At 45.7% G+C, this 16425-nt stretch overlaps 1 protein-coding gene across 4 annotated transcripts in view; it reads right to left on the bottom strand.

The window, feature by feature from the left end:
* Positions 1-16425, bottom strand: part of XRCC1 (X-ray repair cross complementing 1) — a 176311-nt gene that overhangs the window by 45583 nt on the left and 114303 nt on the right. For all 4 annotated transcript variants that reach the window (XM_033963446.1, XM_033963445.1, XM_033963444.1 and 1 more), the window contains exons 13-14: positions 10297-10459; positions 2171-2228 (exon numbers count right to left, since the gene is read on the bottom strand). In XM_033963446.1, coding sequence (XP_033819337.1) covers positions 2171-2228; positions 10297-10459 — 221 coding nt within the window. The remainder of the gene's footprint in view (positions 1-2170; positions 2229-10296; positions 10460-16425) is intronic.

The raw sequence follows: 16425 nt of genomic DNA, 5'->3' as shown, positions 1-16425 counted from the left end.
GAAGCAAGTAAATGCTGAGGGCTCGAACCCAGAGCTCCACAAATTTTCAGCAGGCTGGCTGTACAAGGCCCCGTAGGATTCACTTGCCGGTTTCAGACTAAAATCTGCTCATCTCCAAGCAGGCAACGCAGTTCCTTGAGCCATGTAAAACAGAAGAAACAACTGAAGTGGGCAGCAGATACTAGGGAGAAGGAGGAAGAGCTGAAAAACTATGATTGACATCTTCTGCAGAATGTTCACGAACAGGCATGGCCAAACATAAGAATCAGCATACCATCCCTATTGCAATGGAACAGTATTTAGCTGTTTGTCTGTTTCTTTAACAAACAGTGGTATCTGTCAATAACTTTAAATTTAAATAAGGTAGCTGATTCCACATAGTAGGTTCTACAGCAGAAAAAGCACAATTTCTTGTTGCAGCAAAAATGAAATCTGTGAACTGCAGAAATAGTTAACAACTGAGGTTCTTCTAAGTGAAGAGGCCTTGCCGGTCCATATATTTTCAAAATAAAAGTCAAATAAGAAGGGGGCATTATTCTGGAATACTTTCTGAATTAACAACTAAATCTTAAGATTTGATACTGAGTCACAGGGAGCCACTGTTAAAATACCCAATGTTCTTTGATCTTGAATTACCGTATTTTCACGCAGATAACGCGCACCCGTGTAAAACGCGAACACGGGTATAGCGCGCAGAAACCACGATTTTATGTACAAAAACTTTTGTATACCGCGCACACCCATATACCGCGCATGCTGCCCGACTCTCCTGTCGCCGCTCGACTCTCCTTTCGCCCGCCCCGACTCTCCTCTGGCCACCCCGACTCTCCTTTCGCCCGCTCCGACTCTCCTCTCCCCCGCCCCGACTCTCCTCTCCCCCTTGAAGTCCTGTCCCCACCCTGAAAACCTGATCCCCCCCCCGACATCCGATTCACCCCAACGCAGGACCGCTCGCACCCCCACCCCGAAGGATCGCTCGCACGCACTCCCGTCCTCTTGCCCCAGCCAACCGCGGCACCCCCGACACGATCGGGGCAAGAGGGAGCTCAAGCCCTCTTGCCCCCCCCCGACACGATTGCGGCAAAAGGGAGCCCAAGCCCTCTTGCCCCGCTGACTCCCCAACTCCCCGACAATATCGGGCCAGGAGGGAGCCCAAACCCTCTTGGCCACGGCGACCCCCTACTCCCACCCCGCACTACATTACGGGCAGGAGGGATCCCAGGCCCTCCTGCCCTCGACGCAAACCCCCCTCCCTCCAACGACCTCCCCCCCCCAAGAACCTCCGACCGCCCCCCCAGCCGACCCGCGACCCCCCTGGCCGACCCCCACGACACCCCCACCCCTCTTCCCCGTATCTTTGGTAGTTGGCCGGACAGACGGGAGCCAAACCCGCCTGTCCGGCAGGCAGCCAACGACGGAATGAGGTCGGATTGGCCCATCCGTCCCAAAGCTCCGCCTACTGGTGGGGCCTAAGGCGCGTGGGCCAATCAGAAGAGGCCCTGGAGCCTTAGGTCCCACCAGTAGGCGGAGCTTTGGGACGGATGGGCCAATCCGGCCTCATTCCGTCGTTGGCTGCCTGCCGGACAGGCAGGTTTGGCTCCCGTCTGTCCGGCCAACTACCAAAGGTACGGGGAAGGGGGGTGGGGGTGTCGTGGGGGTCGGCCAGGGGGGTCGCGGGTCGGCTGGGGGGGCGGTCGGAGGTTCTTGGGGGGGGGACGGTCGTTGGAGGGAGGGGGGTTTGCGTCGAGGGCAGGAGGGCCTGGGATCCCTCCTGCCCGTAATGTAGTGCGGGGTGGGGTTAGGGGGTCGCCGTGGCCAGGAGGGTTTGGGTTCCCTCCTGGCCCGATATTGTCGGGGAGTTGGGGAGTCGGCCGGGCAAGAGGGCTTGGGCTCCCTCTTGCTCCGATCGTGGATGCGGGTGCGGGTGGGAGCGCGTGCGAGCGGTCGTTCGGGGTGGGGGTGCGAGCGGTCCTGCTGGGGGGGTGAATCGGGCGTCGGGCGGGGTGGGAACTATGTAAAAAAAATTTTGTATACCGCGCTCACGCGTATAACGCGCGAGGGGTATGCGCGGTAGGTAAAAACGCGTATAACGCGCGCGTTATATGCGTGAAAATACGGTATATCTCTGCTACTAGGGCTTCTTAAATGCATTAACCAAACTAACACCTACCTCCTCAGCTCATCCTCCGTGTCTCCGCCAGAGTCTTCCTCTTTGCTGTCATGCTGCTCTGGACAGAAAAGAAAGAGTAAAAGATCAATAGTATAAGAGATGAATGAAAAAGATGATCCATAGTGTAAAAGCCTACCTTTTTGCCTAGTTACTCTCTCAACCCTTCACCAGCATCAATAAGTAATCCTATATGAAGATATATTGCAAAAAAAAAAAAAAATGTACATAAACTGTAACCCGTTCTGAGCTCTTTGGGGAGGACGGGATCTAAATCTAAATAAATAAATAATGTAAAATTATAAGCACAGCATCCAAAGAGACAACTCAGGCTTGAGATAGGTCTAATCAAAAGTCTGTTAGCATTTGTTCCTCCTTGAGGTCAGGGAAGGGAAGGATATCTTTCTAGTCTGACCACTGGAGCCCCCTCCCCAGGGCCAGCTTAAGGGACTGTGGCACCCTGAGTCAACTTCTGCATTGATCCCCTTCCCCACCCCTGAAAGGAGAAATTAGATTTTGACCTGCTAATCTTCTTTCTTTTAGTCCCTCCAGGCCGACATAGAATGGATGGGTTTATGTTCCTCTGCCGGCAGGTGGAGACTGAGACATACACTTCTCCCTCGTTATTCACGGTTGGATAGGAGCAAAGCCGGACCGTGTATGGCGAAAAACCGCGAATATTGAGTTCTGACCCATCCCCGCCTCCCTTCCGCCTTCCCCTGGCATCCCGGCCTTACCTGGTGGTCTAGCTGGTTTTTGGGGCAGGAGCGATCTTCCTACGCTCCTTGCCCTGTGCAGATAGCCATTAAGAAATGGCTGTGGGGAGTTCCCGTAGTCTCTCGAGAGACTACGGGAACTCCCCACAGCCATTTCCTAATGGCTATCTGCACGGGGCAGGAGCATAGGAAGACTGCTCCTGCCCCAAAAACCAGCTAGACCACCAGGTAAGGCCAGGATGCTGGGGGGGGAAGACAAAAATATGGGTTTTTTTGCCTCCTCCCCCCCCCAAAAAAAAAAAATAAAAAATTGCAATTATGTGAAATCACGAGTAGGGAAACCACGAATGGGGAGGGGGAAGTGTAATGACTTTTGGCAGTAATACAAGTGGGCTCTGCAGTCCCATCTACAATCAGTCTGACGAATAGCCAAGCAGAAACTAAATAGGCTGAAACACGCCAACATACCAACTACACTCTCACATGGAGAAGACAAAATAAGTATATGAATCGGACACTGTTGGATACTGATTAGAACAAGAACCTTCAAAAACGTCCCCACAGTTTACCAGCTAAATCAGATGAACCAAATGCCGCTGCTCTTATTATACTCCCCAACAACCAAGACAAAAACAAATCATGCTCTATGCAAAAAAACACCAAACAACATGACAGGGTGAGGTCTGTGCCAGTCTGGAGGAACTAAAAGAAAGAAAATTAACAGGTAAGAACCTAATTTCTCACTGTTTAGCATCCATCCAGACTGGTACAGAATGGATGGGATGTACCAAAGCAGTAACCATCATGGGTGGAACCCCTGAGGGCCGCCACAAGCACACGCTCCCCAAACACCGCATCATGATGCGACTGAATGTCCACACAGTAGTGATGAACAAAGTAATGGAGTGAAGACCAGTCACTTTACAGATATCCACTGGAGGCACCAGCGAACTCTCACCCCAAGAGGCTGCCTGACCACGAATAGAATGAGCTTTGAGAAAACCCGGAACAGGTTTCTTTTGGAGAAGGTACGCCGGAGCGATAATCTCCTTGAACCTGCGTGTAATCGTAGCCTTGGAAGCACCACACCCCTTCCAAGGACCCGCAAACAGACTAAAAAGACGATCCAACCGCTTTTGTGTTATCGAAATTGGATTATGATAATTTGGTTTATGAAGGGATAATGGCAGGGCAATTAAAATGTTTACAAACTTTGCAGAATAGTACCATTTGGCTACTAGGTAATTTACATATTAGGGATCATGTAATGCCTTTGTATTTAAAATCTCATTGGCTGCCAATAGAATATAGAATTAAGTTTAAAATTTTGATGTAAGCTCATAAAGCATTGTTTGAGTTACAGCCTCCTTATCTTTCGACTTTAGTATTATTTTACACTCTGGCGATTATTAAGATCACTGAATGACAATAAGAGTAGCTTTACTCCATATTTCTAAGGCTCATTTGACATCAACTAGAAATTATGCATTTTTTTTATTTGGTCCCAGTTCTATGAACAGTTTACCATTTATTTTTTTTATTGCGAGCTTCTATACCGCTACTAATGACTGGGGAAAGTCAATTCAGAGTTGAGAAAAGAGGAATATTTAATAAATTTTAAAAGACATTTGAAGGCTCATTATTTTCAATTAGCTTTCCCATGTTCAGCTAATTGAAACCCTCTGTCAATCTGCATATGAAGTATTTATGTAAGTATGTAAGGATTAAGTTATTTACATTAATTTTGTGTGTGTTTGATTTTCTTTTTCCTTTCCTATTTTTAATGTTCTTTTTCATTACTTTGAATTATTTTGTAAACCGCTTTGATCTTATTTGTAGCCTAAGCGGTATATAAAGAGTTTTAATAAACATAAACATATTGTTTATATATTTATAAATATACTATTTGTTATTTGTAGGACTCTTGATGCAGGCTTTATAGCCAAAATACAGTCTGTGTCGGGTCTGATTTTCTTGTTCCACTTCCTATTTGTGCCATAAAAAGTTTTAGTTTGAAGGTCTGGTCTTCTCTGCTCCTTTGTTTATCCATCGGAGAGTTACCGGTGCCAAAAATGGTATTCAGTTCTGATGAATCGGAGAAACTCAAAACAAATTTCTATTAACACTGGAAGATATAATGGGTCAATTTAACAAATGGAACTGTAGCAAATTGCCTGGACCGGATGGTATACATCCCAGAGTCATGATGGAATTGAAAAATGAACTTGCAGAGCTATTGTTAGTAATTTGTAATTTTTCTCTAAAATCCAGCATAGTACTGGAAGACTGGAGAGTGGCCAATGAGATGTTGATTTTTAAAAAGGGTTCCAGAGGTAATTATAGACCGGTGAGTTGGATGTTGGTGCCGGACAAAATAATAGAGACTATTATCGAGAACAAAATGAGAGAAACATATATATATATATATATATATATATATATATATATATATATATATAAGAATGGATTAATAAGAGAAAGCTAACATGGATTTAGTCAAGGAAAATCTTGTCTCACCAATCTACTGCATTTCTTTGAAGAGTGAATGAACATGTGGATAAAGGTGAGTTGGTTGTTATCGTGTATTTGGATTTTCAAAAGGCATTTGACAAAATACCTCATGAAAGACTTCTGAGGAAATTAGAGAGTCATGGGATAGGAGGTAATGTCCTATTATGGATTAAGAACTGGTTGAAAGACAGAGTAGGTTTAAATGGTCAATATTCTCAATGGAGAAGAGTAAATAGTGGGATTCTCCAGAGGTCTGTGCTGGGATCACTGCTAGAGATAGGAATAACTAGTGAGATAATTACATTTTGTGATGACACAAAGTTGTTAAATCTTAAGAGAATTGTGAAAAATTTCAAATGGACCTTGCAAGACTGGGCGTCAAAAATGGCAGATGACATTTAATGTGAGCAAGTGCAAAGTGATGCATGTGGGAAAGAGGAACAAAAATTATAGCTATGTGATGCAGGGTTCCACATTAGGAGTCACTGCCCAGAAAAAGGATCTAGGTATCATCGTTAAGGATACATTGAAATCTTCAACTCAATATGTGGTGGCGGCTAAGAAAGTAAATAGAATGTTAGGAATTAAAGGGAAAGGAATGGAAAACAAAGATGAAAATAGTATAATGCCCTTGTATTGCTCTATGGTATGGCCATACCTCGAATACTGTGTGCAATTCTTGTCGCTGTATTTCAAAAAATATGTTGCGGAATTAGAAACGGTGCAGAGAAGGATGATGAAAATAATAAAAGGAATGGGATGACTTCTCTATGAGGAAAGGCTAAAGTGTATAGGGCTCTTCAGCTTGGAGAAGAGATGGCTCAGGGGTGATACGATAGGGGTCCAGAAAATACTGAGTGGAGTGGAAATGTTAGATGTGAATTGCTTGTTTACTCTTTCCAAAAATACCAGGATCAGGGGGCATGCAATGAAGCTACTAAGTAGTAGATTTAAAACAAACCAGAGAAAATATTTCTTCAAACAACATATAATTAAACTCTGGAATTTGTTGCCAGAGAATGTGGTAAAATCAGTTAGTTTAGCAGGGTTTAAAAAAGGTTTGGATAAATTTCCTAAACGAGAAGTCCATAGGCTATTATTGAGATGTCCTGGGGAAATCCATTGCTAATTCCTAGGATAAGCAGCATAAAATCTGTTTTACTACTTGGGATCTAGCTAGGTACTTGGGGACCTGGGTTAGATACTGTCAGAAACAGAATGCTGAGCTTGATGGACCTTTGGTCTGTCCCATTATGATAATTCTTATGTTCTTATGAGGCTGTTCCATACAGCGAGTAGTGTTAAACCCTTATGGAGCTAGGTCATTCCCACTTGCCTCCTTCTTCTCCATATGCTTGAGAGGATTGCTGCTGTTCCCATGGTTCTAAAATTCAGAGGTAAAGAGCAGCTTTGGAAATGGTGAGACTGGTGAAGTCTCTGGTGTAGGACTGTTGCTCCTCAATTATCTTCGGAGCACAGGACATGACAGCATAGGCCACGCACAGCTGGTAGGATATGACCTGCAGCAGCAAAAGGTCTGGCATTAGTTCTAGCGGCTGATGTCATGCACATATTGACAAGTGGCAAAGAAGTTCAGATCTGGAAGACAGTGCAGGGCCAACAGAATGGGCAAGCCAGATGCGAGTCTGAAGGCATGGAAGAATTTACCCATAGCTCTTCCAACTCTAAACCCAGACTCTGGAGTATCCCATAAGATATGAGCTTCAACTGCCTGTGGAACCAGGGTATCCTGATGCCTCAAGACTCCTGGACTGCAAGATCTACAATATCTGAGGCTCCAAAGCATGCGAGATCATCCCTAGGAGCTCCTCTAGCCAAAACAGGTGGTCCACCATAGGGTCGTTATCTTCAGCAACAAGAATCTCTCCTTCTTCTAAGATTTCAGCAAAGGAACGTGTAAAAAATGGCTCTGCTCTAACAGTTAGAATTCACTGATATCACTGAGCAAACCTCTGAATCCTCCAAACTTGCTATCCACAGTGTTATGTATTCATTTCCAGTGCTTGATATAACGCGAGAAGTCCATAAAAGCCACTGAGTTGGCTCTTCTTCTTCAAGGTGATCACCAAATACTGGGCCTCTATATAGTCCCTGATAACATCACATATGAAAGCTTTGCATAAGAATATTTTCCAGGGAAAACCTCCCTATGGATTGTATAGAAGATGGAGTCCCTTCTTCTTGATTCTGTAAAAGCTGAGCTTGATAAAGGAGTGACATAGTAACATAGTAGATGATGGCAGATAAAGACCCGAATGGTCCATCCAGTCTGCCCAACCTGATTCAATTTAAATTTTTTTTTTTTTCTTCTTAGCTATTTCTGGGCGAGAATCCAAAGCTTTTCCCGGTACTGTGCTTGGGTTCCAACTGCCGAAATCTCTGTTAAGACTTACTCCAGCCCATCTACACCCTCCCAGCCATTGAAGCCCTCCCCTGCCCATCCTCCTCCAAACGGCCATGCACAGACACAGACCGTACAAGTCTGCCCAGTAACTGGCCTAGTTCAATCTTTAATATTATTTTCTGATTCTAAATCTTCTGTGTTCATCCCACGCTTCTTTGAACTCAGTCACAGTTTTACTCTCCACCACCTCTCTCGGGAGCGCATTCCAGGCATCCACCACCCTCTCCGTAAAGTAGAATTTCCTAACATTGCCCCTGAATCTACCACCCCTCAACCTCAAATTATGTCCTCTGGTTTTACCATTTTCCTTTCTCTGGAAAAGATTTTGTTCTACGTTAATACCCTTTAAGTATTTGAACGTCTGAATCATATCTCCCCTGTCTCTCCTTTCCTCTAGGGCAGGGGTGTCAAAGTCCCTCCTCGAGGGCCGGAATCCAGTCGGGTTTTCTGGATTTCCCCAATGAATGTGCATTGAAAGCAGTGCATGCAAATAGATCTCATGCAGATTCATTGGGGAAATCCTGAAAACCCGACTGGATTCTGGCCCTGGAGGACCGACTTTGACACCTGTGCTCTAGGGTATACATATTCAGGGCTTCCAGTCTCTCCTCATACGTCTTCTGGCGCAAGCCTCCTATCATTTTCGTCGCCCTCCTCTGGACCGCCTCAAGTCTTCTTACGTCTTTCGCCAGATACGGTCTCCAAAACTGAACACAATACTCCAAGTGGGGCCTCACCAATGACCTGTACAGGGGCATCAACACCTTCTTCCTTCTACTGACTACGCCTCTCTTTATACAGCCCAGAATCCTTCTGGCAGCAGCCACTGCCTTGTCACACTGTTTTTTCGCCTTTAGATCTTCGGACACTATCACCCCAAGGTCCCTCTCCCCGTCCGTGCATATCAGCTTCTCTCCTCCCAGCATATACGGTTCCTTCCTATTATTAATCCCCAAATGCATTACTCTGCATTTCTTTGCATTGAATTTTAGTTGCCAGGCATTAGACCATTCCTCTAACTTTTGCAGATCCTTTTTCATATTTTCCACTCCCTCTACGGTGTCTACTCTGTTACAAATCTTGGTATCATCTGCAAAAAGGCACACTTTTCCTTCTAACCCTTCAGCAATGTCACTTACATACATATTGAACAGGATTGGCCCCAGCACCGAACCCTGAGGGACTCCACTAGTCACCTTTCCTTCCTTCGAGCGACTCTATGCCCTAAAGCAAGATGGCTTCTTCTTCAGCCATTCTGTGAGACACATTGATGTCTTTCTTAGTTGAAAGAACTGGCAAATACTGCTTAAAGGTATCTGTCTTAGCTGACTCTTGACAAAGAAGAATGGGAAGGCAGTACAGACAGTTCTTACCAGCAAGAACCATAATGCCCACGGGAACTGTAAAGATAACTGTTACACTGGAAGCATCTTTCTGTCACTTCTGTCAGTGCCTCCACATCTATGGTTGGAAAGTTGAGGCTGAACTGTAACCCAACTTCCACATAGCTGTTTTTAAACTCCTGCAGAACCTGCGAGTCAAAAGTACAAATACCACTCCTGACATGAGTTAGCTGAATGTGGAAATCTTTGAACGCCAACAAACCATGGTCTATGCTTGTAGTGCAGTAGCACGATCCACACCCCCTTTGGGCTAAAGAAAAACCTGTACAATCACTGCCAAATTCCTACTTCTCTTTATACTGCTGAGAATTAATTATTCCCTTCAAGTCAAGTGTTGCTTCTGACACAATTTCCTTGGGGGCTGCGAGTGAAATCATGAGCATCATCCTGTCACCATTCATCTCTATAGTTTTGATACTTTTTTCTTTAAACCCTCCTCAAAATAAAAATGATAAAGACGAGAAACTCCAACTCCACTAACTTAAAAAGGACAGAAGACATGGAAGTGGAGAGAAACCTGGACTCTTCCAAGTATCCAAGCAGCAAAAGCTTGTGTTCCCCGAATTCTTGTCCTTTTAGCTGAGCGCCATTGGGTGACCAGTTCTTCAGCTGGGCCCAGGAGCTGTCCGTCACCATCTGCTGGAGACAGAGAATACTGGTGGGTGATGATTGTGTAGAACCTTTTATTGCACAAACCTCACAGCTGTTAAGTCTCAGTCTCCATCTGCTAGCTAATAGACACAACCTATGCATTCTAGAATGGGTTGATAAAATGAAAAGTAGTGTGAAATAGGAGCCCTTAAATGCCAAGAAGCTCATTTTATTTCTATAGGCTAATCATTAGTGCATGATATGCTTTAGTAAAAGGGTTCCATAGATATTCAACCCATGCTCTCCATATAAATGTTGAAAATCTCTGAATAGGAGACTTATCCAAATATTAATTGCTGTAAATTGACTTATATGATAACGAGTATCTACCCTATTGTAGAGCAGCAGTTCATATGCTCAGTATCATAGAAGGGAATATATGCTTGCAGGGTTCCTGGCCAAAAGAGTTTATGGCTTTCTTACCTGGGACATCTTCATCAGTGGAGCCACTGTAATCTTCTTCATGGTGTGACATGGACATTCCAGGCATCTCTTCATCAGATACCAGATCAGGAGTTCGGGGCGGTTTCTCATTTATGAGATCAGCTTCCTCAGTTTCATGGCTGAAACTAGCTACATTTACATTCTGAAAAGAAAATAGTTGGAATATGCATGCATGACAGAGGACTGAGATGGGAAACCCAGCATGGTCCTTCCTTCTTGGAGCTACTTGAGAATCGGTGGGCTGCCTGTGACTCATTTGTGAGGTGGGGGTGGGGCATGGCCCTAGGCTCTACAGATTTTCTCTCTTCCTTCATCCCCACTCCTCAGGGAAATAATTTTCCACTTTATTTGAATAGTTTCCAATATATAGTGTCCCGGGCATATCCCTTAATATCAGAATCATTACTAAGGCAATACTCTTTCACATCATATTCCGTAAGGCAGCTAGAAGGCTGAGACATCCCATGGAGTGTGTTGAACTATTAACCCCAAGATGTATTTCATCTTAAAGGAAGTGAAGGCTTAAATATCACAAAAACCTCTAAATCACTAAAGACATATAAAGAATTTTTTTTAAAAACTGCAAATCAAAATAATGATAGTTCTTATAAATGTTTTTTCAGGTTTGTCTTTTTGTAGTGAGGTGGGATCATCATATAAGGGACAGTGAGTCACAGTGCTTATCACAGCACACTTATTTACTGCTTTCATCTTGTTAGAATCGTAAGTCCCAATTTTTCTATAAAATCATTTAAGACCGTCTTTAATTTATTAATTTATTTTGATTTCTATCCTGTTGTCCCAAAAGAATTAAACATACAGATTAAACATACATAGTATATAGTTAACAGGTTATAATTTACACTAAATTTGCCATAATTTCAGTACAAGTTTCCAATACAAGTTTTTTCCTAGCTAGACACATACAGTATTAAGGGTCTAATACTAATAGACATAATATACAGTTTACTGGTTATAATTTACCCTGGTTATTCCTACAGTATAAGTTTTCCAGTACAATTTTTATTCTAATTGACACACAGACAGTTTACAGGTTGGATTTGCTATAGTTATAATACAAGATTTTACCTTACAAGCTTTCTTTACGTGACACATAACAGGTTCTGGTACCAATGTACATTTTTTTTTATAGTGAAAGGCAAGGGGTTAGGTGAAGAGATATATTTTTATTGTTTTCCTAAAGTTGAGGAGTCCTTCAAAGGATCTGATCTGCGGGGGTAGACGATTCCAGTAGCTCGGTATGTAGTGGGAATTAGAGAATGACACGGGGAGCGATCCCCGCAGCGAACCGCTGCGTGGCTGCGGTTTGGCTGCGGGTTATGGTGACCTCATTAGCAAATCGCCGCAGACGCGGGGACAAATCCTTTCACCGCCCGCAAAAACGGTGAATAGATTTGTCCCCGCAGGACAATGTCCCCCCTTCTAGGAACCGCTATTTACCTGTGTTTCACCTGCACGTTGCCGCATTGACTCCGCCCCCCAATATACTGGCTCCTCATTTGTCAGATCAACCCTTCCTGCCAATAGAACCCGCCCCCCCCCCACGACGATCGCCGGTAGGAAGGTGCTCAGCCCTTCATGCCGACAGAACCAGCCCTCCCCAACGATCGCGGCAGGAGGGTACCCATCCCCTCCTGCCTACCCCAACCCCCCCCCAACGGCCCTCCCGACGATCGCAGCAGGAGGATATCCAACCCCTCCTGCCAGCTCCCCAACAGCCCCCCTATGATCACTGGTAGGAGGGTGCCCAACCCCTCCTGCCGGCCCCCCCAACGGCCCCCTATATCGCCAATAGGAGGGTGCCCAACCCCTCCTGCCGGACCCTCCCCCAACAAACCCCGCCATCCCGAAACACCACCCTTAGTCTTACTTTCCAAGTTGGACCGGACAGCTCCTCGCTCGTCTGGCCAGCAGGCCTGCCTCCGTCCAAATGAGGCGGGCCCGCCCCTCCCCTCCCCTGCCTAACCCACAGGATCCTAGGGCCTGATTGGCCCAAGCACCTAAGGCCCTCCTATAGCGGGAGTGGCTTTAGGTGCCTAGACCAATCAGGCCCTAGGATCCTGTGGGTTGGGCAGGGTAGGGGCGGGCCCGCCTCATTTGGACGGAGGCAAGCCTGCTGGCGATACGTGTGAGGAGCCGTCCGGTCCAACTTGGAAAGTAAGACTAAGGGGGTTCCGGGGTGGGAGGGTTCGTTGGGGGGGGTCCAGCAGGAGGGGTTGGGTACCCTCCTGCCGGCGATCTTAGGGGAGGCCATTGGGAGGACCGGCAGGAGGGGTTGGGTACCCTTCTGCTGCGATTGTCGGGAGGGCCGTTGGGGGGGGTCTACAGGAGGGGTTGGGTGCCCTCCTGCCGTGATCGCTGGGGGGAGGGGAGACTTGCAGCCGTAGCCGCGGTCACTATGCTAATCACGATTAGCATAGTGACCGCGATTAGGTACACGATTTGGTACACGATTAGGTACACGATTTGCCGCGATTAGGTACAGCGGCCGCGTCTACTTACCATGTAGGCTAACATTGTAAGCATTAAAAGTACATGTCGTGTTTGTTTTTGTATAGTTATTAACTAATATTTAACTAAGTTTTAAAGTTTTAAAGAATGTTTCCTTTATACGTAAATAAAGAAAAGTATTTAAAATCGTACCCGTTTGAGGCTTTTATATATGCAGCGGTGACGGTGACGGGGCGGTGAATGGGGTTGCAGTGGCGGTGACGGGGCGGTGAATGGGGTGGCAGTGGCGGTGACGGGGCGGTGAAGGGAATGGCGGTGACGGGGCGGTGCAGAGGATGGTGAGACGGGGACGGGGCGGTGACGGGGACCAATTTTTTCACCGTGTCATTCTCTAGTGGGAATAGAAACGTCATTTGGTGGTTTGCAGATTTTGTGCAAAATAATCTTTTCAAAAAACTACATATAAATAGGCCTCATCTGGCAAGCACTGTTTCTTGAAAACAGTGTACAGCTCATATAATTCCTCGGAAAACCCAACATGATCTGTGTAGGGGCACAGTTATCTGCTGCTGCAAAATTTCAAAGCAATACAAGGAATTCCTTTTTTTAAAAGTTTTTTTTTTCTTTTAGAGAAAGCATATTTGCATTCTTCACAATTACTCCAGGGTAAGCAAGGACTTCATATATGCACACATGTATTTATTTCTTTTATACACCGAGAGGGGCATAATCGAAAGGGACGTCTAAGGGGGACAGGTTTAGAACAAACGCAAGGAAATTTTTTTTCACACAGAGGGTGGTGGACACATGGAACACCCTTCCGGAAGCCGTGATAGGAAATAGCACAGTACAGGGTTTCAAGGAAGACCTGGATAGGTTCCTGGAGGACAAAGGGATTGAGGGGTACAGATAAGAGCAGTGGAAGGTTTAGAGATAAATGTAGAGGTAGGTATAAAATTAGTCAGGGACTGCTGCTCAGGCAATATGCCTGATGGGCCGCCGCGTGAGCGGACCGCTGGGCGGGATGGACCTCTGGTCTGCCCTGGCGGAGGCGACTACTTATGTTCTTATGTTCTTATGTTCTAAGTCCGTTTACATCCATCTTGCAAGTCGTCCAAAGTTAAAAAGAGCCTAAGACACATTTTTGAAAGATACGTCCAACTTTTTCTTACTTTCGAAAATTGTCTAATTATACGTCCTGCCGATCTGATCGTCCAAGCTGCTAAATCGTCCATCTTTATACCACATTTCTATCCAACTTTCCGTTCAAGTCCAAAACGCCTAGAACAAGCCCTGTTGGACGTGGGAGGACATGCCACCTAAATAGTGGGGTACCTTACAGGGCACTGCTGTGAACTTCACAAAAAGGGTGCCATGGCTTCTCCTCACTACAGCTCCCTTATAGGTGACAGTGAGCCCCCAAACCACCTCCAGAATCCCCTAGACCCACTTATCTACCACCCCAATAGCCCTTATGGATGCAGGAGCCACTTATATACCAGTATAAAAGGGTTTTGGGGGTATATAGGAGAGTGCACATGTTTAAGTATCAATGCAGTGATTATAGGGGCTTATGGGCATGGGTCCTCCTCTCTATGGGTCCCTAACCCATCCCCAAGACGACTTAAGCTGCCTCTGGGCTGGACGACTAGGCTTTCCTATGCCAGGCGGCCAGGTGATGATGGTCTGGAGGCTGAAATTTAAAGTTGTGAATAAAATTTTTATGGGGGTGGGGGGGTTGGTGATCATTGGGGTAGTGTGTGGGGGTCTGTGTTATGTGTTTTCAGTGCTTATCTGGCAAGTTTAGGTGGGTGTTTGTGACTTAGACCATGTTTTACATGGTCTAAGTCACAAAGTCCAAGTTCCGTCGATCCTGGGCTGTATAACTTTCGGTTATATATGCTGTATGACTAAGTCTAAGCCGGCCCACATCCCGCCCAACTCCCGCCTTCGACACGTCTCCCAAAACGCCCCGTTTAGCTTTGGACATTGAGCGGCACTATGAAGACCTAGGTCGTTTAGAAACACGTCCAAAACCCAGTTTTATTATCGGCGCTTGGACGTTTTTGAGAAATGTTCGTCCAAGTTCCGACTTAGGCCAGTTTTTGGACGTTTTTCTCTTTCAATCATGAGCCCCTGAGTATTTGCGGTCATGTACATATTAATTTTGCAAAAATTTGTTTTTGTCTATTCTTAAATGATTTGAAATTTTGCCACAGAAGAACTTTGACTTGAAATGTGATTGCATCAACTTTTCTGTGGAATTGTACCCTTTTTCAAAGAACAGTGATTACCAGATACATCCTATTTATATATAGTTTTTTGAAAAGTTTATTTTGCACAAAATAATGGTGGAGGTTAAATGATTATAGACTGTCAAATAAGCATTTATAGAAAAATTGGGATTTACAATTCTAACAAGATGAAATCAGTAAATGAATGCGCTGTGTTTAGGGCCCCCTTTTAACAAGCCACGGTAGAGCATTTTAGTGCTGGCCAGTGAGGTATATGCTCCGACGCTCATAGGAATTGAATGAAAGATTAGGTTCTTACCTTTGCTAATCTTTTTTCTTGTAAATCCACATTCTATTCCTAGACTAATGGGTTATTTTCCAATACTCGCCAGAGCTTGGGAAGCCTTGTTACTCTTGAGCCCCTCTTGAGCCGTAGACAACAGTGACTCAGAACAGTTTATCCTGGTGGCTATACCTTCTCTCTCTGTCTAGGGGTCTTTCCCTCTGGATTTCTAAGTTTATTATCCTCACGAAGGATGCCAGTCTCAGAGGCTGGGGGGCTGTTTGCATGGACATTTCTGTTCAGGACTGATGGACCCTCTCTGAATAGAAGTGGTCGATCAATCGCCTGACACTTTGGGCGATTCAACGGGCTCTCCTCCACTTCAAGAGTCATCTCCAGCATCGGGCCATCCTCGTATTCTTGGACAACGCCAAGGCGATAGCATACATCAATCGCCAGGGGGGGGCACCAGGAGCATCTCCCTGAGCATGGAGGCCCAGCTTCTCTTCCAATAGGTGGAGAGACACATCTTGTGGTGCTTTAAGCTGTACACATGGCCAGAGTGGACAATGTCCAGGCAGATTATCTTAGTCATCAGACCCCGGGGAGTGGTCCCTGTCCCAAAGAGCATTTGACTGCATAGTGGAACACTGGAGTCATCCAACATTTGACCTCATGGCATCAGCAGCCAACAAGAAAGTGGATCGGTTCTTCAGTTGACATCATGAGGCCGGCAGCGAAGGCCCTGTTTGCAGTAAGATCTTCTGTATATATTTCCTCTGTAGCCCATGATTGGGCATCTGTTGAGATGGATAGCAGCCCATAGGATCCTAGTCGTGTCTGACTTGCCGAGGCAGCTGAGGTGTCCGTGGTATGCCAACCTGGTTTGACTGCAGCAGGATCAGGGGTTCTGGCTCCTTTGTCATCCTTGCCTTCTCATGTAGGGCCTGATTGTGCAGCAGGATCCGGACCTCTTTGGTCTTACGCCCTAGCTATTGAGCGCCCTGCCTTAGTTAGCAAGGGCTATTCTTTGGCCATTGTTGCCACTCTTCTTCGCAGCAAGAAGTCGTTCACGGTGGTGGCTTATGCGAAGGCTTGGAGATGTTATCCAGAAGCATG

This window comes from Geotrypetes seraphini, chromosome 11 (genome assembly GCF_902459505.1).
Source record: "Geotrypetes seraphini chromosome 11, aGeoSer1.1, whole genome shotgun sequence".
NCBI lineage: Eukaryota > Metazoa > Chordata > Amphibia > Gymnophiona > Dermophiidae > Geotrypetes > Geotrypetes seraphini.
Note: the sequence above shows the minus strand (reverse complement) of the source record. Positions and strands in the feature narration are given on the sequence as shown.